The sequence below is a fragment of the Leptonychotes weddellii genome, chromosome 6 (assembly GCF_054177405.1).
Source record: "Leptonychotes weddellii isolate Sample4059 chromosome 6, ASM5417740v2, whole genome shotgun sequence".
Classification (NCBI taxonomy): Eukaryota; Metazoa; Chordata; class Mammalia; order Carnivora; family Phocidae; genus Leptonychotes; species Leptonychotes weddellii.
Window position 1 is genome coordinate 87,601,567 of NC_138374.1, and position 25,842 is coordinate 87,627,408.

Here is a 25,842-nt window from a genome sequence, read left to right on the forward strand (position 1 = left end):
AACTCTGGAGCCATTATCCATGCATATGGAAATAAATTTTAAAGAATAAAGCACTATGAAGAAGGCACAGTACAAAAGATGAGTCAGGAGAGGTAACAATAGCAACTTAATTAGACAAAGTGCCTAGTATCAGAAAATAAACTTGAATTGAGCAGTACATTTTAATAGCCACAATTTCTCACATCTAATAAATAGAAAGTCTTAAAATATCAACAGCTGTTGGAAGTGAAGTAGTTTAAACAGATTTTGCAAGAAAGTGGATATAAGGTTAACAGTTCTGTTAACTGTTGGGGAGATTTTTGGAGAACGAGCTACTTCAATCTTATCCTCCAGTACCATCAAGAAAGACATTAAGTGAAATCACAGCAGAACACATAATATCCATGGAGACACAATGATGCCATCCACTCCGCCTGCCACACCTTAGAGAAGATATTATGGAAACAAAGGGTCCAGAAAGGGCAATTCAATTATTTTTTTAAGATTATTTATTTGAGAGACAGAGAGAGCAAGTGCAAGAGCAGGGGAGGAGCAGAGGGAGAGGAAGAGAATCTCAAGCAGACTCCCTGCTGAGCACAGACTCCAATACGGGGCTCCATCCCATGACCCTGAGATCACGATCTGAGCAGAAACCAAGAGTCTGACACTTAACCGACTGAGCCACCCCGGTGAAGGGCAATTAAATTATTAGAAGGTGATTATAAAAGGAGAAATCAGGAGTGTTTGATCTTCAAACACAAGATCTGGACAGATAAATATTTTCCAAAGTTTATACAAAAATATTTTCCAGTTTGTAAGATCATAAATGTTACAGATAGGATGAAAACTCACTGAAAGGCCAAACTAATACGGTTAAAGTTTAAATAAGGCAGATCCAAGGAAAATAAAATATTTTGATGGAATAGGAAAAATGCATGAGATGCATTATCCCAGTACATTTAGAATGAAATCTAAAATCCTTCCCAAGTTGCATAAGCCTCAGTATTCCCTGGTACCTGCCTGCCTTAGATCTTCTGTCCTCCTGTCTTCCTCACCTTCCCCATATACCCCATCCCCACTGGCCCCCTGCCATGCCTCCAATGAGCCTCTGCACTTGGTTGGTTGCTCAAAATGCACCTCCTCTGGATCTCTGCCTGGCCTGCTCCTTTTTTCTCACTGAGATTTCAATTTAAAAGCCACGTCCTCAAGAGGACCTTCTCTAATTGTCCCACCTAAAGGTAGCTCTAGCTACCTGCTCTTGGAACCAGCCACTATCACATTACTAAGTTTAATTTTCCTCACATTGCTTAGACCATATGAGGTGACCTATTCATTTGTTTCATGGCTTCATTCACTTATGTGTTTAATATATTGTATGTCTCCTCCACTAAGGAAAAACGGAATTCAAAGGTTAAACCATCAAGGAGGCTTTCCCTGACCACCTGGCTAGGTCAAGCCACTCTTTTTTATTATGAATTTTGACCTCATCTTGTAGTTTTTCTTTTGTAACCCAACTTATCCCTGTAATTTATCTTCTAATATCTATTTTTCTCAATAAGTTCCATGGGGTGTGCAAGGTAAGCAGGGGCCAGAGAAGGTCTCAAATGCCAATTAAGAAATTTGGGCTCTAGACTCTGTGGGCACTGAGGGAGGGCAATCTTATTAATCAATGTATAGCCAGTGCCCGGCACACAAAAAGTGCTCAATATTAATACCTGTTTGAACTGATGAATAATTGGTGAATAAGAAAGAATGGAGGATGAAATTGGACTTCTTACACCACTCACAAAAGTTAACTTGAAATGAATTGAAGACTTAAACATAAAACTTGAAACCATAAAACTCCCACAAGAAAACATAGAGGAAAAGTTCCTTGACATTGGTCTGGACAGCAGTTCTCTGGATAGGACACCAAGAGCACACACAAAAAAGCAAAAATCAGTAAGTGGGACTACATCAAACTAAAAAGCTTTTGCACAGCTAAAGAAACAATAAACAAAATAAGGCAATCTTCAGAATGGGAGAAAATATTTACAAACTATGCATCTAATGAGGGATTAATATCTAAATTAGATATACATACATACAAATGAGTAACAGATATATAAACAATAGGATTAAAAGATGGGTAGAGGAACTGAATAGACTTTTCACAAAGAAAACATACAAATGGCCAACAGGCACATGAAAAGGTGTTCAGCAAAAGGAAAAAGTAAATCAAAACCACCAGAGCTATCACCTCACACCTGTTAGAATGGCTAGTCTAAAAAGACAAGAGGCAGCCAGTGTTGGGGAGGATGTGGAGAAAAGGGAACCCTCACGCACTATTGGTGGATGTAAAATGGTGCAGACACTGTGGAAAGCAGCATGAAGGTGCCTCAAAAATTTAGAAATAGTACTACCATGTGATCCAGCGATTCCACGTCTGTGTATTTATCTGAAAAATATGAAAATATTAACTCCAAAAGATATATGCACCCCCATGCTCAATGCAGCATTATTTACAATAGCCAAAATACAAAAATGACCTAAGTGTCTGTCAATGGATGAATGCATCAGGAAAATGTGGTGTAAATACAATGGAATATTTTTCAGCCATGACAAAGAAGGAAATCCTGCCATTTGTGACAACAGGGATGGACTCTGAGGTCATTATGCTAACTGAAGTTAAGTCAGACAAAGACAAGTACTATACGATTTCACTTGTATGTGGAATCTAAAAAAGCCAAACTCAAAGAAACAAAGAATAGAATGGAGGTTATCAGAGCCTGGGGTAAGGAAAATGGGGAGATGTCAGTCAAAGGGTAAAAATGTCCAGTTAGAAGTGACTAAGTTCTGGGGAATCTAATGCACAGCACTGTCATTATAGTTAACAATGTCGTATTACATACTTGGGAGTTGTTAAGAGAGTAGATCTTAGATGTTCTCATTACAAAAAAAGTAATGGTAATTATGTGATGTGATACAGGTATGGGATTAATGCTAAGGTGGTAATCATTTTGCAATATATGTGTATCAAATCAATACATTATACAGCTTAAACTTATACAATGCTATATGTCAATTACATCCCAATAAAGCTGGGGAAAAAAGAAAGAAAAGATGAAGAATTAAAAAGCAGGGAGGGGTGCCTAGGTGGCTCAGTCGTTAAGCGTCTGCCTTTGGCTCAGGTCACGATCCCAGGGTCCTAGGATCGAGCCCCACATCGGGCTCCCTGCTCAGCGGGAAGCCTGCTTCTCCCCCCCCCCACTCCCCCTGCTTGTGTTCCTGCTCTCGCTATCTCTCTCTCTGTGTCAAATAAATAAATAAAATCTTTAAAAAAATAAAATAAAAGGCAGGGAAAGGACTGAAAAAGATAAAAGAGCTACATGTAAGGAAAATTAGGGCATTATATTAACCCATTGCTATGCAGTTTTGCAAATACTACTGGTTCCTATTAAAAAAGAACATAACCGGCTCCAAACTGCATTTGTAATAAAATCATTTAGTGGGAAAAATTGTTTGTTTGGTTTCAGGTTTCTATATTAGGCGTTACACTTTCTGATTCAGTTCCAGCAAATGAAATCCTGCCTGGGGCTTTGGCGTTGCCATCCTTCCAAGTTAGCACTTCAAGTAACAAAAGGAATCCCGGAGAGTTAAGTGCATGCCAAAGATAAAAACAGTAAGCCTATTTAAAAGAAACTTATCAAGCTGGAAACTGAGAAACATTTCATGGAATAAAATCTTGTTCATATTTAGCTATCATGAAACTCTCTTTGAAGTCTCTTTTAAACCAACAACTTTGAGACATTTGTTTAGTCTAATCCTTGCGGAACATAGCGGATAATCCTTAAAGACCTTACATTATACTAGCAGACCATCTTGGTTAACAGCATTCAAATCGATGTTCTATTTTAGAAGATATACAACATTCCTATCTCTTTAGTAGTCAAAAGAATCTTGGGATTATCTCCTCTATTCTCTTTACCCATAAAAGTAAATAAATTGATGACTCTAGCATATTCTTTACCTTAAACAACACGTATGTGAGATATACTAAAGTACATTTGCCTATCTCTGCTTCGCAAGACAGAGGCAGGTCTAGAATTTGTAGTCAGGACCTAATTATGGTGCTGGAAGCTACAGCTGTTAACAAACCAGATGCAGACGGAAGCTGACCAGATAATGAAATTGCAGCTGTCAGGAAGGCACACCAACAGAGCAAACAAATTCCACCTTCGGCTGCTTTGAGAGGGACCATCAGCCTTTGATACAATACACATGCCAGAGGTGAGACTGAACACAGAGAAAGGACACCAATGTCTCCCTGGCTTTCTAAAGGCCTCTTCTTTCTCAAAAAGGACTGACAGCAACTGACACAGGAGAGAGATCTGGGTGCAGAAAGAAACTTGAAAATTCTGCTCTAGTCAGTTTTAGGCTCTCATTAAATTCAGAGCTTCTCCTGCCACACAGGAAGATTGTCACTAGGTCAAACGAGGAATAAGAAATCTGTGCACCTTGAGATCAACTATTTTGCCTCTTAGAGTATACATTGTTCAAAGTACACTATATCTTGAACTTTGTGGACCATGACTGACAGGAAGGAATGCATTTTATATCATAACCCAGTACATACAAGACACCACAATTTAAGTTTCGTGGAAGTTATCCTTAGTACATACAATGAATATAGTGTTTGCTTTATGTCATCTTTTTTAATGCTGGCTACATACAACAAATTGATTTCATGACTGCGTAATGCGTTAGAACCTAGGCTGAGAAACCATGCTATAGTACACACATGTGGGCTGGCCTCCGCCTCCCTCTCTAACTGCATTTCGTGTTGTTCTCTGCCATATTTCCCCCACTGCTGCTGCCCCCACCCCGCCCCACCACCGAATTTCTATTATTTTTTACATTAAACCCCAAGATCCCTTCCTAAAATATGCCAACCACTTTTCTGCCTCAGGGCCTTTGATCCTGTTGTTAGTGTTGCCTGGTATACTTCCCCCAGATCACTGCACTTCATCATTCAGGTCTCAAGACAGAAGTCAGTTCTTCAGAGGGGTCTTCACTGACCACCCAATTTGAAAGAGCCATCACACACAACTCCAGCCAGGGCAGAGGGTAGGGGGAGGAGTTCACCACTCTTAGGGTGGTTGGGAAGTCTAAATGACAAAAATGTAAGACAAGCACAAAGAAAACCAGTATTCCACAAATGTCACTTTCCATCTCCCTATGCCATTGTTCAGGCCATTGAATTGTCACTATGGAAATTCTATTCCATTTGCTTAATGATGGCCTGACTCTGATAAGTGAGGATTCCATCCTCCAATATCCCCCAAGTACTTTGTAACCTCTCAGGGTACTTACCACATTCTTATTTTTTTCTTTTTTCATTCAGCAAATATCTGAGGGCCTAATATGGTATAAGCAATAGCAGTGAAAATAAAGATCAGGCCCTCTCCCAGTTCAGTTCAGTAAGAGTGACAAACTCATAAATAATTTCAACTGAATGTGGCAAGTAAATAAGAAAGATGTGTACTATGTAAAGCTGTGACCAAGAAAAAAATGAAAAGTCAACTGTCTTTGAGTAGAGAAGGCATCACAGAAGAGGTGACACCTAACGTGGGTATGAAAGGATCAAAAGGAATTTGGCCAGCAAACAAGGGGATAAGGGTATCTCATGTAGAAGGAACAGCATGTGCAAAGTAGAGGGAACACTCATACCACCAGTTTGAAGTTGCTTAAAATGTTCAGCGAAAGAGAAGCAGCTAAAAGGAGTGTCAGGAGCTGAAAGAAGCTAGATAGGTGAGTGCTAGATGATGGAGGGCCGTGTCTGCCATTCCAGGTACTGTGAATTTTACACTGTAGAGTATGGAGAGTCTAGAGTTTTAAAGAGGTGAGTGACCTCAAAGATTTGGGTCTTAAAAAATTCGTTCTGGGGCGCCTGGGTGACTCAGTCAGTTAAGCGTCTGCCTTTGGCTCAGGTCATGATCCCAGGGTCAGGCTCCCTGCTCAGTGGGGAAGAAGTCTGCTTGTCCCTCTCCCTCTGCCCCTGCCCCCCACTTGTGCTCGCTCTCTCTCAAATAAATAAAATCTTTTAAAAAAATTCCTTCTTGTGGCAGAGAAAATAATGGATTGAAGAACTGCCATACCACACTGTTAAAAGTCTGGGCAAGAAATACTGCAACAGTCTGGGCAAGAAATAAGGAGAGCTTAAACCAAAACAGGACCTAGTGACCACTTCAATATGGGAGGCATAGAAAAGGAATGGAGAATAACTCTGGTTTCTGGTTTAGGTTATACATATTGTAATACATAATAACTATAACATTAGAGTTATATAATATTAAAGCTATATTATAGGTTATAATATAGTGATATCATTGGTTAATTTGATGGAATTAGAGAAACCAGGTGGAATGATAGCAGGTGCAGTTTTGGTCATGGCAAATTTCAGAGGCCTTTGGGTAACCAAGTAGAGGTGTCCAGGAAGCAACTAGGTTAGCCCTAGCAGGTGTGAGATGAAAACTGAAATTTAGACATGAATGCTTCTGCACTAGTAAAACTCATGTGTGTGGATGAAATCACCCCAGGAAAATGCATAGACTAAGAACTGAAAATATTAAAGACTGAGTCCCAGAGAAAAGCATTTGAAAAGCAGGCAAGGCCAGTGGGGGGGGGGGAGGGATGAATGCTCATGAACTTCAGCTGTTGCAGAAGAGCTAAATAAAATAAACTTTGAGAAGAAATTACTGGACCAGAACTGAAAAAGCCATTAGAAACTTAGACAAGAGCAACTTCACTGAAGCCATTCAAGAGAAAGTCAGACAACATAGTACTGAGGATGAGGAAGAAGGGGCAGTTGAAGCAGGTGAAAATACTGTGCTTTCAAGCAGTTTACTAAGAGATGGAGGATTGGGCAATCACTGGATAAACACAGCATGGGGGATGTGCTTTGTTTTATTTCATTTTCTCAAGATATATGACCAGAACACTGGGAAGCAGGAAAAGGAGAGAAAGGCTGAAAGCACAGGAAAGTAAAAAGATAAGCAGAAGCAAACGGTCTTGTAATGGATAGGAGGAAATGAGATGTAGAGGAAAGGTGGATTAGCCTTCAACACCACTTGCATTATACTAGAAACAAAAAACCAAACGATGGCTTAACGTATATACTGACGAGTAGTTTGGGGGCCTGAGGTTGAAGAAAATGACTGTTAGACTCTGGCATCTGCTTAGAAGGGAGGAAAAAGGAGAGGAAGGGGCAGGGTTTGGAAAGTGTGAAAAGAGCTCTTCAGGAAAGGCACAGGGGGAGATGGAGTTAAGGAAAGGATTGCTGTGGAGCAGTGGAGAAAGAAGGGGTGGCGAGAGGGGCTCTGTTGCTAAATTCACAGCTATATCCATCTGACCACAGCCATCTTTCTACCCCCCTGTCCGTTATTCATAAGTGGTTAAAAGATCTGCCAATTAAGTGAATTAACTTGAACCCCGGTGTTCTCAAACAAGTAAGTGAATTAAAATCACCTACAGGCTTTTTAAAAATGCAAATGTCAAGCCCCATTCCCCTGATTCAGAATTACTGGGGGTGAAGCTCAAGCAAGTGAATTTTCCAGAAGCTCTCCCAAGAGATCGTCAGGGCATTCCTGTTGAAAAGCACCTACCTATAAGGTAATCAACTGGCTAGAAGAGAACTGATGCAAATACAGCTCTTACCACATGGCCCTCAGATGGGGTGTGGAGCAGTGTTCTGCCGCTCAGGACAGCACCCACTGCAAGACCTAGGAAGATTCGGGTGAGTTTTGAGATAGTCACACACACAACACAATACTCTTAAATTAAACGCGTTAAGGTGAAGCTGAGAACTTGAAAAAATGCAATGATGAAAAACACAAACATTTAAAATGTTTGTTCGAAATGACGTCTCACCTTAGGGTATGAGACCCAGTGCTTACCCCTACACTTTGTTACATTACCCTAAAGTCTCAGCAGTACCAAAGTGGAATTCAGGGTGCAGCAAGAAATAGGGAGAGGAAGGAAACTGCAGAAACAGCCCGTGGAAAGGGGAGAAACATAATGGGGAGAAGGTAGAAGAAACCGGGATGCCTCTGAGCGTCCCTCCGCCCCAGGACCTGGGACGCTACGCAACCAGGACGCCGAAGCCGTTCTGGCCTCGCCTGGCACTCACCATAGTCTCAGGATCTCGGCGCAGGGAAATAGGTACCTTTGCCACAGGAAGACACCACCTCTACAACAACGCCCAGTTACTCCGGCAACGGAGCCCCGCCTGCTACCGGATGTGCGGGAAGGCCGCCGCCCCGCCCCTTCGTTCCTAGTGGCTGGGAGGACCTTAAGCTCCGCCCACCCGTGGACAGACCCGCCCCTCCATGGCGTCGCTTGGGGCGACAGAACGCTGCCTACCTCTTTCCAGCGTCATCACTTAGGTTTGGTTGATAGGTGACCCGGAAGTTAAGTGCATAGGCGGCTAGAGCTCCAAGTAGTCTATGTTTTATTTTTAAGTAGGCATCTATCCATTTTTCACTTAACGAAGCCTTACACCGTACGTGCTGTGTTACTCGAGTTTTAAGACACCACAGAGTGTATTTACGTTTCTCTTTTGTAAAATTATTCCGGAAACGAAACCCTGAGAACAGGATGTGATTAATAGTGAGCTAGCAGCTGGATGTCAGGAAGGCCTGGGCGGGTCAGCTTGGTAAGGAAGAGGAGTGGGCGAAGTTAACCCCGTGACGCGGAGCCCTACAGTCTGTGAAGTGAAGCCCCCTGAAATCGGAAGAGTAAGGAGCCTCGGCGGTAAGTCCAAGAACGGACTTGTGTAACGGAGGAGGATGTGAAAGGGACGGAGGTCTGGGTTGGAGTTTGGTGTTCAGACGCTTTCGATTTAGGGGAAGGTTGCCTTTTGTTCTGGGAAAGCTTGTTCAGACGCGGACTGAACACAATACTCTTAAAGTAAACGTCTTTATTCGGATTCGGCTTACCGGGACGGCAGAGGTTGACAGGCTTGTCGCTTCCACAACTGTTACCCATTGCACACCCTCCCCTCCCTGGGATTGGTACTTGCGGGCAGACCCTCGCCATGCGTGTGCTGTGCGCTGCGCAGCGTCCGAGCGGCAGGGCTCATTGCTCTTGCAAAACGGTCTCTGGAGACCTGTTTTCAGAGTAGAAGCAGGGTAGGCATGGAAGACCCTGTGCCGAGTTAGATCGAGTACTCTTTACGGTGAAACCAGTTGTCATCTAATGTACAATTTATCATACCCATATCACTGCACTAGCACCACCTTCCTTCTCGTGTTCTCCAGTGAATCTTAGTCTTTACTATAAGGCCATGCATACATTTCTGAAAACATATGCCATTTTAATTTTTATTCCCAAGAAAGTGCAAATTAAGTTGAGTATTTTTGTCGTATATTTAAACATATAAACGGAAGGTCCTCTCTGACACATATAGTGAGCAAATTAGTATCAAACATTAGTATCACTAATGTCCCCTGAGAAAGTAATTTAATTCCTTTCAAATTCCTGTTGTCTTATCAGTGATACAAAAGACCCTACGTTAACTTCACTGAAGTTTCTTAGGACACATATCTGATAGAGTATACTTGTTGAAAACAGTGAAACAAATTTGAAAGTAAACGTCCCATAATTTTTTGAGACATTTGTTAGCCATAACAATATCACCTGTGAAATTGCATTTTGAAATGCATGTGTACTAAATGCAGAAACAAGTAGAATATTATAACATCTAAACTACAGGGACTTTATATGGTATTGTTTTAATTCTTTGACTTTATACATTTTTAGGTTTTTCGGTAGAAGTTTTGAGTGCATTTTCATTGGTTAAAAAATGACTACTCTTGAAAATTTAGAAACCAAAGGTAAGTGTTCTTCTTTTGATGATAATTGTTTTTAAAACATACAATTTATGACCATAGGACGAAGGCATGTTTGAGCCAGGTAACTAAATCTCATAGAGCTCTTGGGAACTCTTTGTATTTCAGATTTCTTCATGCTTGTTTTGTAATGCGGTGTTTACATTTCCGTACTCAGATATACACCTGAATATTAACATCCTTGGATAATATTCGTTACTACTGTTAAGCTACTGTTAAACATTTAGTGTAAAAGCAGAGTTTTGCAGCTATGTTTTGTCTCCACTAGAAGATTAAGATTTCAATAAACAGATATATTTTTAAAGATTTAAGTAGGTGGACAAGCAACTAGGAGGTATAAAAGACTTCTTTTTAGTGTTGGGTTGTTTTACTTGGGCTGCTATAACAAATCACCACATCTGAGGAGCTTAAACAACTGAAACTTATAGCCTCACAGGGAAGGATCTGTTCCAGGCCTCTCTCCTAGTTTCTGGTGGTTTGCTGGCAGTTTTTGGTATTCTGTTTTTTTTTTTTAAGATTTTATTTATTTGAGAGAGAGACAGAGCACGTGAGCATGTGGGGAGCGGTGGGGAGAAGCAAAGGGAGAGGGAGAAGCAGATTCCCTGCTGAGCAGAAAGCCTGACATGAGGCTGGATCCAGATCCTGGGACTCCAGGATCATGATGTGAGCCTAAGGCAGACGTTTAACTGACTGAGCCACCCAGGTGCCCCAGTTTTTGGTATTCCTTAGCTTGTAGATACATCACCCTGATCTCTGCCTTTATGTTTACATGGCGTTCTCCCTGTGTTTGTGTCTCTGTATCCAGATTCTTCCTTTTTTATAAGGACATCAATCATATTGAATTAGGGGCCCACCCTACTCCAGTATGATCTTATCCTAACTAATTACATCTGTAATCACCCTGTTTCCAAATAAAGTCACATTCTGAGATATGGACGGTTAGGACTTTAACATAGGAATATTTGTGGAGGGGGGACGCAATTCAACTCATAACACTAACTACAGTAGTTATTTTTTAGTCCTGTTTTGCTTGTCCTCTCTACAACATTTCATATGTTGATCATTCCCACCTTTTGAAGTACTTTCTTTCCTTGATTTCCATGATACCACTCTTGTTTTCAGCCCTTCACTGTCCAATGCAGTAGCCACATGTGGCTGAGTTTAGATGAATATTTTTAAAAATTAAAAATTCAGGGGTGCCTGCGTGGCTCAGTTGGTTAAGCATCTGCCTTCGGCTCAGGTCATGATCTCAGGGTCCTGGGATCGAGTCCCACATCGGGCTCCCTGCTCAGCAGGTAGCCTGCTTCTCCCTCTCCCACTCCCCCTGCTTGTGTTCCCTCTCTCACTGTGTATCTCTCTGCCAAATAAATAAATAAAATCTTTAAAAAAAAAATTTAAAAATTCAGTTCCTCAGTCACCCCACCCACATTTCAAGTGCTCATTAGTCACATGTGGCTAGTAGCTATTGCATTAGAAAATGCAGATATAAAACATTTCCATCACTGCAGAACGTTCTACTGGACACCACTGCTCTAGCAACATTTTCTGTTTCTTTTTCATCCTCCTCTTCTGGTTTATCTTAAATATTAATATGTTTCAGCCCTCTTTCTCTTCTGCTCTCAGGGCTTCATAATTATCTTAAAAATAACTTCCAGATCTGTTTATAGCCCAGATCTCTTCCCTGTGATTCAGACCCTTATAGCCTACTGACCATGTTCACATAGGCATTGGTAACCGTATTAGCATGTCCCGAAGTGAGGGCCTCCTGACTTGGGTGGAGTGAGTTCTGGAGGTTGGGGCTGTCAGTGAGAGATGAGAAACTACTTTCCAGAAGCCAACTTTGCAGCAAATAGACCTCCAACAGCAAACTCTTTAAAAGGGATTTAAATCAGGGCACCTGGGTGGCTCAGTCCATTAAGCGTCTGCCTTCAACCAGGGTCATGATCCCAGGGCCCTGAGATGGAGCCCGAGCCCTGCATTGGCTCCCTGCTCAGTGGGGAGTCTGCTTCTCCCTCTGTCTGCCCCTATCCCCCTGCTTGAGCTCGCTCGCTCTCTCTCAAATAAGTAAATAAAATCTTTTAAAAAGGCGGGGAATGGATTTAAATCTGTTTAGGAAGGAAGAAAGAGAAGATCATGCCAATAAATATTTAATTGAATTTATTCAGCTGTGTGTGAACAGCATTTCAGAGTCACCAGAAAGCTTTTATAGTATTTAAATAAGCAAACCAGAGAGGATAATGAAAGTAATAAACTGGGGGTTTGTGAGAAATAGAGCAATTAAATGGTAACTAAGGTGAAAGTCATTAGCATGGTGCTTGGCAAAAAACAAAACCTAAATACAATATTATCATTAGTGATTAAAAGTTAGTTATTGCAAGGCCTCTGTGAAAGTAAATTTTTTTTATTTGTTATTACCTGTTTGTAACGAGGGTTGGAGTTATACATACATTATTTCATTTGATCTTAATTTTACAGTAAGGTACATAATTCAGCCATTAGTCCTCTTCCTACTTAATGTTAATGGTTGTTAGTGAACAAAAGTTCTTGTATTGCATGGTCTAAAAATAGGTGTACTTATCATGGTTGACATTTGTCAGTTGCCTGCACTTCCTATAACTGCCTCACAAGAAAAGCAACATTGGTTTATAGCAACAGAAGTTCCTCTCAGTGGACATTTGAGCAAAACTGTCATCATGAGGGGCGCCTAGGTGGCTCAGTCGTTAAGCGTCTGCCTTCAGCCCAGGTCGTGATCCCGGGGTCCTGGAATCGGGCTCCCTGCTCAGTGGGAAGCCTGCTTCTCCCTCTCCCACTTCCCCTGCTTGTGTTTCCTCTCTCGCTGTGTCTGTCAAATAAATAAAAATAAAATCTTTTAAAAAAAAAACAACCTGTCATCATGAGAGGGATGCATAGTTGCTGCTAGGACCTCATTTGAATGGGAAACGTACAGTAAAGAGAAACAATTCAAAAATAAGAATTTGAACCCAAGACTTTCTTGAGAGCAAGATTAAAATTACAGGTATTAAAGTCAGACCATTTAGTGAAAGTAAACCAAGTAGGAAAGTCTGAGACATTTAAATATTTAGAATTCCATAAAATAACCTAACTTCAACACTCATTCTCTGGAATAACAGGTATTAGGTGAAGAAGGAATCCCTGGGCAGATAAATTTGGGAAATTCTGGATTAAAGGAGGGATTATACTACAGGACCTCCCAGAGCCTTTAGCCTACTAATGCACACTGTGAAGGAGCAGAGAGATGTAGTGCTCAGCCTTGCCCCCATTTACTTGACCAGGGTACTCTTTATTCATAGAGCCTGTGACAAAAAGAATGTTTAGATTCCATGTCAGTGAATGTGGGCCTAACTCTTAAGTCCATTGTCTTTAACATTTTTCTAATATAATAGTAACTAAACCTTATTAAATAATATTGGTGACAAATAAAAATATTGATTTTTGGGGCACCTGGGTGGCTCAGTGGGTTAAGCATCTGCCTCCAGCTCAGGTCATGATCCCAGGGTCCTGGGATCAAGCCCCGCATTGGGCTCCTTGCTTAGTGGAGAGCCTGCTTCTCCCTCCGCCCCACAGCTCGTGCTCTATCTCTTACTATTGCAAATAAATATTAATAAATAAATATTGATTTAAAATTACTGAATGACAATCCCTAAATTGTTCGATTGTTTGATAGCTGAATCTTTGTATATTCTGAAAAGTTTGTCAGACTATAACTGAGTTAGGAATTAATGCTTTGGTGTAGAGGGAAAAAAAGGTAAGCAGTTTTTAAATGAGTTAGTGGATATTAAAACGAAATCTTCTCAGCATATTAACATTGATGAACTTCAGAAAGCACTTACTCATCTTTTCTGTGCCAAGCACCATTGCATTAAGCCGACAATACAAAGATTAGGAGGCAGACCCTGCCCTGTGGAGCTCCCAACAGTCCAGTCTGTGGGAAAAACAGATTATTTTAAAACACTCTGATATTTGCATTGTTCTGAAAGCACTGAGGGATTAGAGGAGAGTAATGAGTAAGTGATCTGTCTGCCCAGAGTCACAATGTGTGGCAAGTAGGGACTTAAGGTATTTTGACCCAGAGTCTAGTGTTCTTGTTACTGCACCATCCTATGGACTTAGAGTATCTGTCTTCTTAGATTTACAGTTTTATGAAAAAAAGGAGGAATGTTTCTTTAATGACAGACGATAACATCCTATTCTTTTTGCCTCAGTATTCTAGAGTAAGGGTTGGTAAGTTATGGCCCTCAGCCTCCTGAGAATATTTACAAATCAGTTTGGTGATGGGGAACACTAACCTTGAATCCCACTTAAGCCAAGGGTTATCCCAAATAAAAAAGAATTCTATGTTTCTCATTATTAGACCTATATTACAAAAAAAAAAAACAAACTTGACTCAATTTCTTATTATAGTTTGAGTTTCACCTTTGAAAATGAGGTTTTTTTTCTTCTTTATGTAAGTACCTATCTCTTATCCTCAATTTTGCCTCGTGGTCCACAGAGCCTAAAATATTTATCTGACCCTTTATGGAAAATGTTTGCCAACTCCTGTTATAGAATATTATTTGTTCTTCCCTACATTTCAATAATCTTTGGGGAAGGTAGTAAGAATGAGCCATAAACTTGAGATATACTTCATTCTTTGATAACTGATCACAAGTAGAAGAAAAGTTGAAGAATCATTCTGGTGGTTCCCTTCAAAGAGTGCGGAAGAGGGGCTGATGTTTTGCTTTACTTATACATCATTCCTAATTATGGAGCTGGTACCACGGATCATTGCCTTCCCACCTGAGAGACGATAACTGCTCCTGAATGTGTCCTGGATTGTGCTTAGTACATATGTAATAAAGGTTTCTGTGTGTGTCATAAGGGAAACCAGAATGATGAAACAAGTTACCAGGCGAGAAAATAGAAAGCCCTGACTCCCACTGGCCTCCTTGCTGGGGCACATTAGCTAGAAGCGTAGTTATTACAGAGTTGTTAATAGCTGCCATGGCATGTTGTACAACTCTCGCACTCATAAATGCTTGAGTAAGTACAACAGTTTACATAAAGTTAAGAGTAAATTGAGGCTGAACCAAGTTGATAGAATTTCTTCACTGGCGTTTTATGACCTGTTTCGTTTGAAAAGAGATTTAAATACCCATTAATGTTCCTTTGCCTTTTAAATTTAGCAGTAATTATTCCATCATTTGTTCTTGAATCTCCATTACCTAAAATTCCAACTCAAAAAAGTTCTGACTTGCCTAAGAATCCTGTTTAATCATCGCAGGGTGTCACACCTGCTTATTTCTTCAGCTTCAGTGGACCTGAGTGGTCTAGCTCTAGTTTGTCTTTTTGTTGTGTTTTTAATTAATCTGTAGTTAATTCATGATTCAGCATAACTCCTTAAATGACAGAATATCTTAGTGACAGCATTAAATTTGCTTTAGATAGAGTTAAACAGATTTTTTAAAGCAGATTTTAAGAACATGGGAGCAGGTCTTCATTCTTGCAACAGTTCAGTGGAAGATCTCCTCCTAAGTGCTGGTGTGCTATATAGCATGACCTGAAATACCAAACTCTTTATTTCACTTTCTAAAGTAATTCCTTTATTCATCTTTTTGAAGGTGGAGTTAGTCCTAAGTCCCAAGTTAACATTCAATATGGAAATGACAAAATATTTTATTCTAATGGAAAATGTTTTGTAAAATAGAACACATTATATACCAGATGTCTTTCCACCTCCTCTCTAACATAACTCAAGATTCCCAGTACACTGCTATATATGTAAGAAAAATTCCCCCCCCCCAAAATCTGTTAAATGAAAAAATAGTTCTCAAGTCTAGTGATGTAGTTTTGTAAGACTTGAGCATAAGAAAATAAAAGAGTTATATTTGATGACATAACTTAAGCTTTCTCCCTTTAATCAAGATCCAAACTTTATTAGGGTTTTTTAAAGAATAATAACAATAGCAGTAGAAGCTAACATTTGGTTAGTGCTTACTGTGCCAAACACCATTCTAAACACTTTACACATATTCGTGTATTAAAATCTTAATTATTGTATTAAATCATTGGTGTTGAGCATACAAAAAATAAATAAAACTAAATAACATAAGGCATAGATCTATTGATACATTGCTAGAGTTGTTTTGTGAGGCAGTTTGACAATACAGATTTTCACCTGGCACATTAATTCCATTCTTGAGAATTTATTAAAAAGAAATAATCCAGAAGTTGAGAAAAATCTGTAGGCACAAAAGTATTCACTAAAGCATTATTATAGTGAAAAATTGGAGAAAGTATAAATATCCAACAACAGAATAATAAATAAATAATGTTATATTAACTTGAAGAAATAATATAGTCATAAAATGAAAAATATGAAGAATGCAGCAAAATAGAAAAATAGATTCAGCTTCTAAAGTTAATTATGATTACAAACAAAAATAATGAAGAAACTTGAAGTAATGAAAAGCTATTTTAGAGTGATGAGAAGATAGGTAATTTTTTCTTCTTAATATCTTTTAATAATATAATGTTAAAAACTGTAAAAACCAGAGGATACATGTGTGACTGTGTGTGAAGATAATCTGTTCTGCTCTGCAGTTTCTGCATCTGTATAACAAAGTTTGTGAGAAAGAAGAAAAGTAAGCTCATTAAAAAATAGAAAACTAATAAATAAACCCCAGGAAGGTTTTCTTGTTAGGTATTTCCCTTGCTAGAAAAGACCTCATCCTGGGCAAGCTTATCATTTCCTATGGTTCTTTGCTGGAGAATTCCATTTCTAAGACAAGAATTCAGGAATCAAGGTGACAACAGTCTTTGCTTGATAGAATGTTTATATGTTATGTGGTCTCTTTTTTTATGTGGCTTTGTACATCAGAAATTTTTAAGAAAGGTTTAGTTTTAATAAGACCTTATTATTGCTCTTGCCAAATTGTTCTCCTGACTTAATAGGTTACAGTGAAACATGATTAATATTTAATTAATAATTAAAATTTGATATTTAATTGATCAGAACGTGGTACTGATAACTAACAGTAACTGAGGCTAAGGACATACTTTGGCTTTATTTTCTTTTTAACCAGAAATTCTGTTTCCTGTCTTTACCTTAGAAGGTATAAATATAAAAATAGTAATGAATTTACTAAAGATTGGTCCATGATTGTTCTTAATTAACATTTCTGTAGAAATAGAATTCTGGTAGAAATTTTGCACCACATATTGTACTCTTATTATCTGTTACCCTGTAATACATGTTATCTTTTTATATGTATGTCCTATCTCCTAAATTAGATAGTAATTTCTTGAACATAAAACCCCACTACCCCAAACAATGTCTGCTCAGTATTAGGCACCAAGCTGCATGTTTGCAGCCTGTGATCACTCAAAGATTGTCATCATAACCATTGATATATATGCTTGTCCTGTGCCCCTCCCCTTGTCATCATTCATTTATTGTCTTATCAGCTAAACAGTGCTGGGTGCAAGGCACATTACTCATCTCTACCCTCATGGGACTTACATCCTAGAGGAAGGCATAGACATTGTATAACTAATAACACTGGGGGAAAAAAGTCCATTTACCATTTTGATAGATAGAAAAAAGGAGAAATGCAGAGTCTCTGTTGCAGGTGCACATGAACAGGGAACCCAGCCTAATCTGGAAAGGTTAGAGAAAGGCTTAGGAACCTTAGGAAGGCACACCCTGGTGTGCCAAGTGCTTGACCTTATTGCATCCTTTCCTACTACAACTGTGGAGCACAGTTGTTACTATCTCCATTTCGCAGAATATGAAGTAGAGATTCATGGAGGGTTCAATTGTTTAGCCAGGGTCATACTAGGATTTAGAAGTCAAAACCAAATACCCTGATTCCAAATCTCTTGCACTTTTTGCCAAGAGAGAAACCATTTACTTAAGGAAAGTTCGAACCTGTAAGATTTTTTTCCATCTTTTATTGACATCTGATTGTTTTGAAAATTAACTTTTACTCTGAATTTTTTGTATTCTTTTTGGTGCCAGTAATTCTGAATGTAGGATAAAGCCTATCTTGGCATTTTCCTTGGCATTTCTTTTTAGCAAGTAGCTTATGTTTTGCTTTCCCTTTCATAGTCACCCTTACTCCAACCCCAGTCCGAGGAGCAGGAGATGGAATGGAAACTGAGGAGCCGCCTAAATCTGTTGAAGTTACCTCTGGAGTCCAACCCATAAAGCATCACATCCTTCAGAATCCACGGAAGAAAGCAGTTCCAGGGGAGAGCCCAGGAGTCCTTCAGCTCGGGAAGATTCTCACTGAAAAAGCAGTGGAAGTTGAAGCTGTAAGAATATTAGTTCCTAAAGCTGCTATAACTCATGATGTCCCCAACAAGAATGCAAAGGTAAAGTCTCTGGGACATCATAGAGGAGAACTCCTTGGTCAGTCAGAGGGAACTGTAGAACCCAGAAAGGAACTATCAGAGGTAAAGAATATATTGGAAAAGCTCAAGAACTCTGAAAGGAGGTTACTACAGGACAAAGAAGGTCTTTCAAACCAGCTCAGAGTACAGACAGAGGTAAGAACAAATAGCTTTAATGAGCACTGCTCTTTACACTTGAACCATCTAAGCCTATGTGTTAGAAAACTATATTTCCTCTTGGAATGTCATTTATTTCAGCTTGTCATTTCTCTAAAAAGTTTCCTCTTAAATTTCTCTTTCTCTAGTAGAACTAGTATATGTTGGGAACTTACCCTCTAAAGTTGAAGATGGAAGTATGAGGTACTTTGGACAAGACCACCTATAAGGTGTAAAAGAAGTCACAGTTATAAAATTCCAGATCAAAGACTGACCAAGTTAGACTTTGAAGTTACCTAGTTAACAATTCCTGTTTTAAGGATCCATAAGTTCCAAGTATTTTTGCTTATGCATACATAATACTTGGGATAAAGGGAATGGTGGAATAAGCATTGGTATCTTCATTGTAAATGGAAAATGATCTATGGTGCTTGGCTGTGTTTCTTTCATCTTTACATGTTAGTAAACATTGGCTTACTCCTCACCCTTTGTTTCTCTATTAGACCCGTCATCTTTTTGCTAGATGTCAGTCTTTATAAGTGACACTATAGTTAGTGGTTCTTATCCAGCTATATCTTTAATATTTTTTAAATAATTAATTTCTAATTACAAAAATAGTATTTATTTGTAAATATTTTTAAAAATACAAAAAATGAAAATAGTACCAACTATAATTATACCATCTAGCTATAAATGCATAATTATACACATTGAGTTCATTTTTGCCTTTTTAAATATTTTCCTATGTCACAGAATATTCTATTACAATATCATTTTTAATACCAACAGTGTTCTTCTCTTGCTACACCATATACCAATACCTATTATTGGACATTTATGTTTTAATTTTTCACTTTTTAGATAAAGTAAAGAACATGCTTATAGATATGCTAAATTGCTTCCTTTGCTTAAGTTCTATGGCACAGCGGTATGTGGGTGGTTCAGTCAGTTAAGCATGGGACTCTTGATTGACTCCTTCCAGCTCAGGGCCGAGATCAAGCACCACGTCGGGCTCCACACTGGAAGTGGAGCCTGCTTAAGATTCTCTCTTTCCTTCTTCCTCTACCCCTCCCTGCTCGTACTCTCTTTTTCTCTCTCGCTCTAAAAAAAAAAAAAAAGAAATCCTGTGGCACAAAGAAATTAATTTTTAAATACTGAAAAAGATCTAAAAAACATTAAAACATTCTCAGTCATATTTTTTGGCAAAATTTATTGGTTTGGTTTTCTAATTTTTTGCCTTCAAGTATTGACTAGAAGCAGTTTGTAACTTTTGTGATAATGGTTGGTACTCTTACTAGAAGAGGCTCGGTTTATAATCACATGGACTGTAGATATAAATATGTAGACATAGAGACAGATGGTTTATATAGATTATGAAACTTAAATATTTAATATTGCTTTTTGATATACACTTTAAGTAATGGAGGTCCGTATACATGAAGCATGGTTTCTCTTTTTTCATTTTGCTACATTAAAGCCACTGACATTACTTTAAGTTGGTTGTAACGGTCATATTTTCTTCTAGGTCAATCGAGAGTTAAAAAAGTTGCTAGTGGCTTCTGTTGGGGATGATCTTCAGTATCATTTTGAACGTCTAGCCCGTGAGAAAAATCAGCTTATTTTAGAAAATGAAGCCCTAGGTCAAAACACAGCTCAACTTTCTGAACAGCTGGAACGTATGTCAATACAGTGTGACGTATGGCGGAGCAAATTCCTCGCAAGCAGGTATTTTCTGTTTTAAATAATATTTCATTTCCTAGCTTTTTCACGATCAGATTTTTTACCATAACCCAAGAAAGTAAATGGTAGTGTGAGAATTTCTGACTCCGATTGTCAAAGTACTTCATAGATTTATAAGTATGTATGGATTGTCCTTCCTGTGGAGAGTCACACCATCTCCCTAAATGGAAAAGTGGTATCATAGGATTCTCCCTCATTCCAGAATTCTAGGTTAATCCTCTATAGTAGAAATCACTCCTACTACAATGTTTAGGAAACAAAATTCAACTCAGACCTCTTATAAATAAAATAAATAAAATCACAAAAAAAAAACCACACTATTTTCCCCACCTTCTATCTGGAAAACTCAAATATTGTTTCTCTTCCGTGCTCTGTTCTCATAGCTCTTTTAACTGTATTAACTATATAAGAGAGCTTCCCAACCTTTTTCTGTCCATGCACAAACAGAAAATTATTTGTACGGCATCCTGGATGAGGCTACTCTCCAAGAGAGGTGAAACCCCCAGAACCCTCACCTAGGCCCACGGGTACAGTGGTAGTTGGGAAACTCTGCTATATATTGTGATTTGGGGTCTATTTATCCCCCTCCTTCCAGCTCTGACTGGAGAACAGGGTCTGGGTGTTATCCATCTTTGTATTTCCAGTGCTTAGCCACATGCTTCACACATAGCTTAGTAACTGTTGATTTAAATTCAGTGATCTAGAGATTTCTTACATAGCACCAGACGTTTCCAGGCTGTACTTTAAGAATCACTGATTGTGATGAATAAATTTGTAGGAAAGTATTTCTTCATGTCTTGATGTCTGTGATACTTTCCAGTAATTGATTACTCTCTTAAAGTTCTTAATTGTTTTCTAATTGTGCTTTTATAGGATGGATGTGGAGAAATGAATGTACTGTTTATTGACTTCGAATGAAAGTTCATGCTCACTGAACACATTAAGAGGCAAATCATGCATGTGTCATACAGATTATTGCAATATGTAACTTTCTTAACATCCTTATCAATACTGATAGTAACAGTCTAAGGGCAATAAAACTTAAACTCAACTTTAAAGATATTTTAACTGATTTAATCTTTGGTCAGTAATCATTATGGTCCAAGACTTTAATTTTAGTTTTAAGAGTTTTAAGCTGAATAAGAATACTTTAAAACTTTTCTTCAATTCTGTTAATAAAGAACAGGTTAAATAAATTTTGGAATATCCAATCAGAAGAAAACATGAAGCTGTTGTTTTTTAAAAGGAGAAATAGCTCTATATATGCTAATGTAAAAAAAAAAAATCAAGATTATTACATGAAAAAAACAAGGCATAGAAAATTTTGTATTAAATAATCCCTTTCTTGTAAATAAAATGGATATGTTTATTTTTAACATGTACTTTTATGTTGACATATCCATAAAATTTTTTTTTTCCTAGAGAAATATATAAGAAACTCGATTGGTTATTTTATTGGTTTATACAAGAAGGATGGGGATGCTGGACAGGAGGAAAGACTTAGTTTCCCTTTTATATAAGCCTTTTTATATTATTTAATATTTTTCTAAGGACAAGAAGGTAACTGAGTGATAAGAAAGCAACTCTTTTTTGTTTTCCTCTAAAATTTCCTGTATTTAAAAACATTTAATTAGCAGAGCTTCCAGGACTGGCAGAAACTGAAAGAACATGTGACCGCTAAGCTGGCCCTGCAAGAAATATTTTTTTTTTTTTTTTTTTTTTTTTAAAGATTTTATTTATTTATTTAAGACAGAGAATGAGAGAGAGCACATGAGAGGGGTTAGGGTCAGAGGGAGAAGCAGACTCCCCGCCGAGCAGGGAGCCCGATGCGGGACTCGATCCCGGGACTCCAGGATCATGACCTGAGCCGAAAGCAGTCGCTTAACCAACTGAGCCACCCAGGCGCCCGGCCCTGCAAGAAATATTAAGGGGGGTTCTATAAAAGGAGAAAGACCCCAAGAGTGGTACAGAACAGAAATTTACAGAGACAGTCTATAAAAACAAGGGCTTCATAGGCAACATGATGAAAATAAATTCGTATCTTTCAGTAATCACTCTCAACATGAACAGCCTAAATGCTCCCATAGGGTTGCAGATTGGATAAAAAGATAGGACCCATCCATATGCTGCCTACAAGAGACTCATTTTGAACCTAAAGATACATCCAGACTGAAACTGAAGGGATGGAGATCCATCTTCCATGCCAGCAGACCTCAAAAGAAAGCTGGGGTAGCAATTCTTATATCAGACAAATTAGATTTTAAACTAAAGTCTGTAATAAGAGACACAGAAGGACACTATATCATTCTTAAAGGGTCTATCCAACAAGAAGATCTAACAATTGTAAATATCTATGCCTCCAACATGGGAGCAGCCATCTACATAAGCCAACTGTTAACCAAAATAAAGAGTTATATTGATAACAATACGTTAAGTGTAGGAGATCTCCGTACTCCACTCTCAGCAATGGACAGATCATCTAAGCAGAAAATCAACAAGGAAACAAGAGCTCTGAATGATACATTGGACCAGATGGACCTCATAGATATTTACAGAACATTCCACCCTAAAATAAAAGAATATTCATTCTTCTCGAGCGCACATGGAACTTTCTCCAGAAGAGACCATATACTGGGTCACAAATCAGGTCTCAACCGATACCAAAAGATTGAAATTATTCCCTGCATATTCTCAGACCCTAATGCTTTAAAACTGGAACTTAACCACAAGAAAAAATTGGAAGAAATTCAAACACTTGGAAGCTAAAGACCACTCTGCTCAAGAATGTTTGGGTCAACCAGGAGATCAAAGAAGAACTTAAACAATTCATGGAAACCAATGAGAACGAAAACCTATGGGATACTGCAAAGTCCTAGGGGGAAATACATAGTCATCCAACCCTCACTCAAAAAAACAGAAAAATCCCGAACTCACGAACTAACTTTACACCTTAAAGAACTTGAGAAAAAGCAACAAATGCCTAAGCCACGTGTTAGAAGAGAAATAATTATTAGAGCAGAGATCAATGAATTAGAAACCAGAAACACAGTAGAGCAAATCAACGAAACTAGAAGCCGGTTCTTTGAAAGAATTAATAAGATCAGTAAACCACTGGCCAGACGTATCCAAAAGAAAAGAGAAAGGACCCAAATTAATAAAATTATGAATGAAAGGAGAGAGATCACAACTAACACCAAGGAAATACAAACAATTATTAGAAATTATTATCAACAACTATATGCCAATAAAATAAGCAACGTGGAAGAAATGGATGCCTTCCTGGAAACCTATAAACTCTCAAGACTGAAATAGGAAGAGATAGACAACCTGAATAGACCAATAACCAGTAATGAAATTGAAGCAGTGATCAAAAACCTCCCAAAAAACAAAAGTGTCCAGGGCCTGATGGATTCCCTGGGGAATTCTACCAATATTCAAAGAAGAACTAATAGCTATTCTCCAGAAGCTGTTTCAAAAGAAATAGAAACAGAAGGAAAGCTTCCAGACTCATTCTATGAGGCCAGCATTACCTGATCCCCAAACCAGGCAAAGACCCCATCAAAAAAGAATTTCAGACTGATATCCCCGATGAATATGGATTCCAAATCCTCAACAACATGCTAGCTAATAGGATCCAACAATACATTAAAAGGATCATCCACCACGAACAAGTGGGATTTATCCCTGGGATGCAAGGGTGGTTCAACATTCGCAAATCAATCAGTGTGATAGAACACATTAATAAGAGGAGAGAGAAGAATGATATGGTCCTCTCAATTGATGCACAAAAAGCATTTGACAAAATGCAACATCCTTTCCTCATTAAAACTCTTCAGAGTATAGGGATAGAGGGAACATTCCTCAAGTTCTTAAAATCCATCTATGAACAACCCACAGCAAATATCATTCTCAATGGGGAATAGCTGGGAGCCTTTCCCTTAAGATCAGGAACACGTCAAGGATGCCCACTCTTGCCACTATTGTTCAACATAGTACTAGAAGTCCTAGCAACAGCAATCACAATAAAAAGAAATAAAAGGTATTCAAATTGACAAAGAAGTCAAACTCTCTCTCTTCGCAGATGACATGACACTTTATATGGAAAACCCAAAGACTCCACCCCCAAATTACTAGAACTCATACAGCAGTTCAGTGATGTGGCAGGATACAAAATCAATGCACAGAAATCAGTTGCTTTCTTATACACTAATGCAACTGTAGAAAGAGAAATTAGAGAAACGATTCCATTTACAATAGTACCAAAAGCCACAAGATACCTCGGAATAAACCTAACCAAAGAGGTAAAGGATCTATACTCTAGGAACTACAGAACACTCATGAAAGAAATTGAAGAAAACACAAAAAGATGGAAAAACATTCCATGCTCATGGATCAGAAGAATAAACATTGTTAAAATGTCGATGCTGCCCAGAGCAATCTATACCTTCAGTGCCATCCCGATCAAAATACCAATGGCATTTTCCAAAGTGCTGGAAAAAACGATCTTAAAATTTGTATGGAATCAGAAAAGAACCTGAATCACCAAGGAAATGTTGAAACAGAAAAAAAACAGAGTTGGGGGCATCACGTTGCCTGATTTCAAGTTATATTACAAAGCTGTGATCACCAAGACAGCATGGTACTGGCACAAAAACAGACACATAGATCAATGGAACAGAATAGAGAGCCCAGATATTGACCCTCAACTCAATGGTCAAATAATCTTCGACAAAGCAGGAAAAAATATGCAATGGAAAAAAGACCGTCTCTTCAATAAATGGTGCTGGGAAAATTGGACAGCTATATACAGAAGAATGAAACTCGACCAGCCTCTTACACCGTACATAAAGATAAACTCAAAATGGATGAAAACTCAATGTGAGACAGGAATCCATCCAAATCCTAGAGGAGAACATAGGCAGTAACTTCTTCAGCATCGGCCACAGCAACTCCTTTCAAGACATGTCCCCAAAGGCAAGGGAAACAAAAGCAAAAATGAACTTTTGGGACTTCATCAAGATAAAAATCTGCACAGCAAAGGAAACAGTCAACAAAACAAAGAGGCAACGCACGGAATGGGAGAAGGTTTTTGCAAGTGACACTATAGACAAAGGGCTGATATCCAAGGTCTATAAAGAACTTCTCAAATTCAACACCCAAAAAACAAATAAGTCAAAAAGTGGGCAGAAGATATGAACAGACACTTCTCCAAAGAAGACATACAAATGGCTAACAGACACATGAAAAAATGTTCATCATCATTAGCCTTCAGGGAAATTCAAATCAAAACCACATTGAGATACCACCTTACACCAGTTAGAATGGCAAAAATTGACAAGGCAAGAAACAACAAATGTTGGAGAGATTGTGGAGAAAGGGGAACCCTCTTACACTGTTGGTGGGGGTGCAAGTTGGTACAGCCACTTTGGAAAACAGTGTGGAGATTCCTCAAGAAATTAAAAATAGAGCTACCCTATGACCCAGCAATTGCACTCCTGGGTATTTACCCCACAGATGTAGTGAAAAGAAGGGCCATAAGCACCCCAGTGTTCATAGCAGCAATGTCCACAATAGCCAAACTGTGGAAAGAGCTGAGATGCCCTTCAACAGACAAGTGGATAAAGAAGATGTGGTCCATATATACAGTGGAATATTACTCAGCCATCAGAAAGGATGAATACCCAACTTT

General features: G+C 38.6%; 2 protein-coding genes across 7 annotated transcripts in view; one reads left to right on the forward strand and one right to left on the reverse strand.

The window, feature by feature from the left end:
* NME7 (NME/NM23 family member 7) overlaps nucleotides 1-8,515 on the reverse strand; it is a 250,753-nt gene extending 242,238 nt beyond the window's left edge. For 3 of the 6 annotated variants that reach the window (XM_081824556.1, XM_031034967.2, XM_006739760.2), the window contains exon 1: nucleotides 8,147-8,273. In XM_081824556.1, coding sequence (XP_081680682.1) covers nucleotides 8,147-8,149 — 3 coding nt within the window. In that variant the 5' untranslated portion in view covers nucleotides 8,150-8,273. Of the gene's footprint in view, nucleotides 1-7,622; nucleotides 7,721-8,146; nucleotides 8,274-8,379 lie in introns of those variants that run through there. The other 3 variants (XM_081824558.1, XM_081824559.1, XM_081824557.1) reach the window with 3 other exon arrangements.
* The window catches only part of BLZF1 (basic leucine zipper nuclear factor 1), a 24,848-nt gene continuing 7,519 nt past the window's right edge, over nucleotides 8,514-25,842 (forward strand). Inside the window, exons 1-5 of the mRNA XM_081823182.1 lie at nucleotides 8,514-8,769; nucleotides 9,778-9,851; nucleotides 17,974-18,413; nucleotides 19,939-20,147; nucleotides 20,537-20,646. Coding sequence (XP_081679308.1) covers nucleotides 9,821-9,851; nucleotides 17,974-18,413; nucleotides 19,939-20,147; nucleotides 20,537-20,646 — 790 coding nt within the window. The 5' untranslated portion in view covers nucleotides 8,514-8,769; nucleotides 9,778-9,820. The remainder of the gene's footprint in view (nucleotides 8,770-9,777; nucleotides 9,852-17,973; nucleotides 18,414-19,938; nucleotides 20,148-20,536; nucleotides 20,647-25,842) is intronic.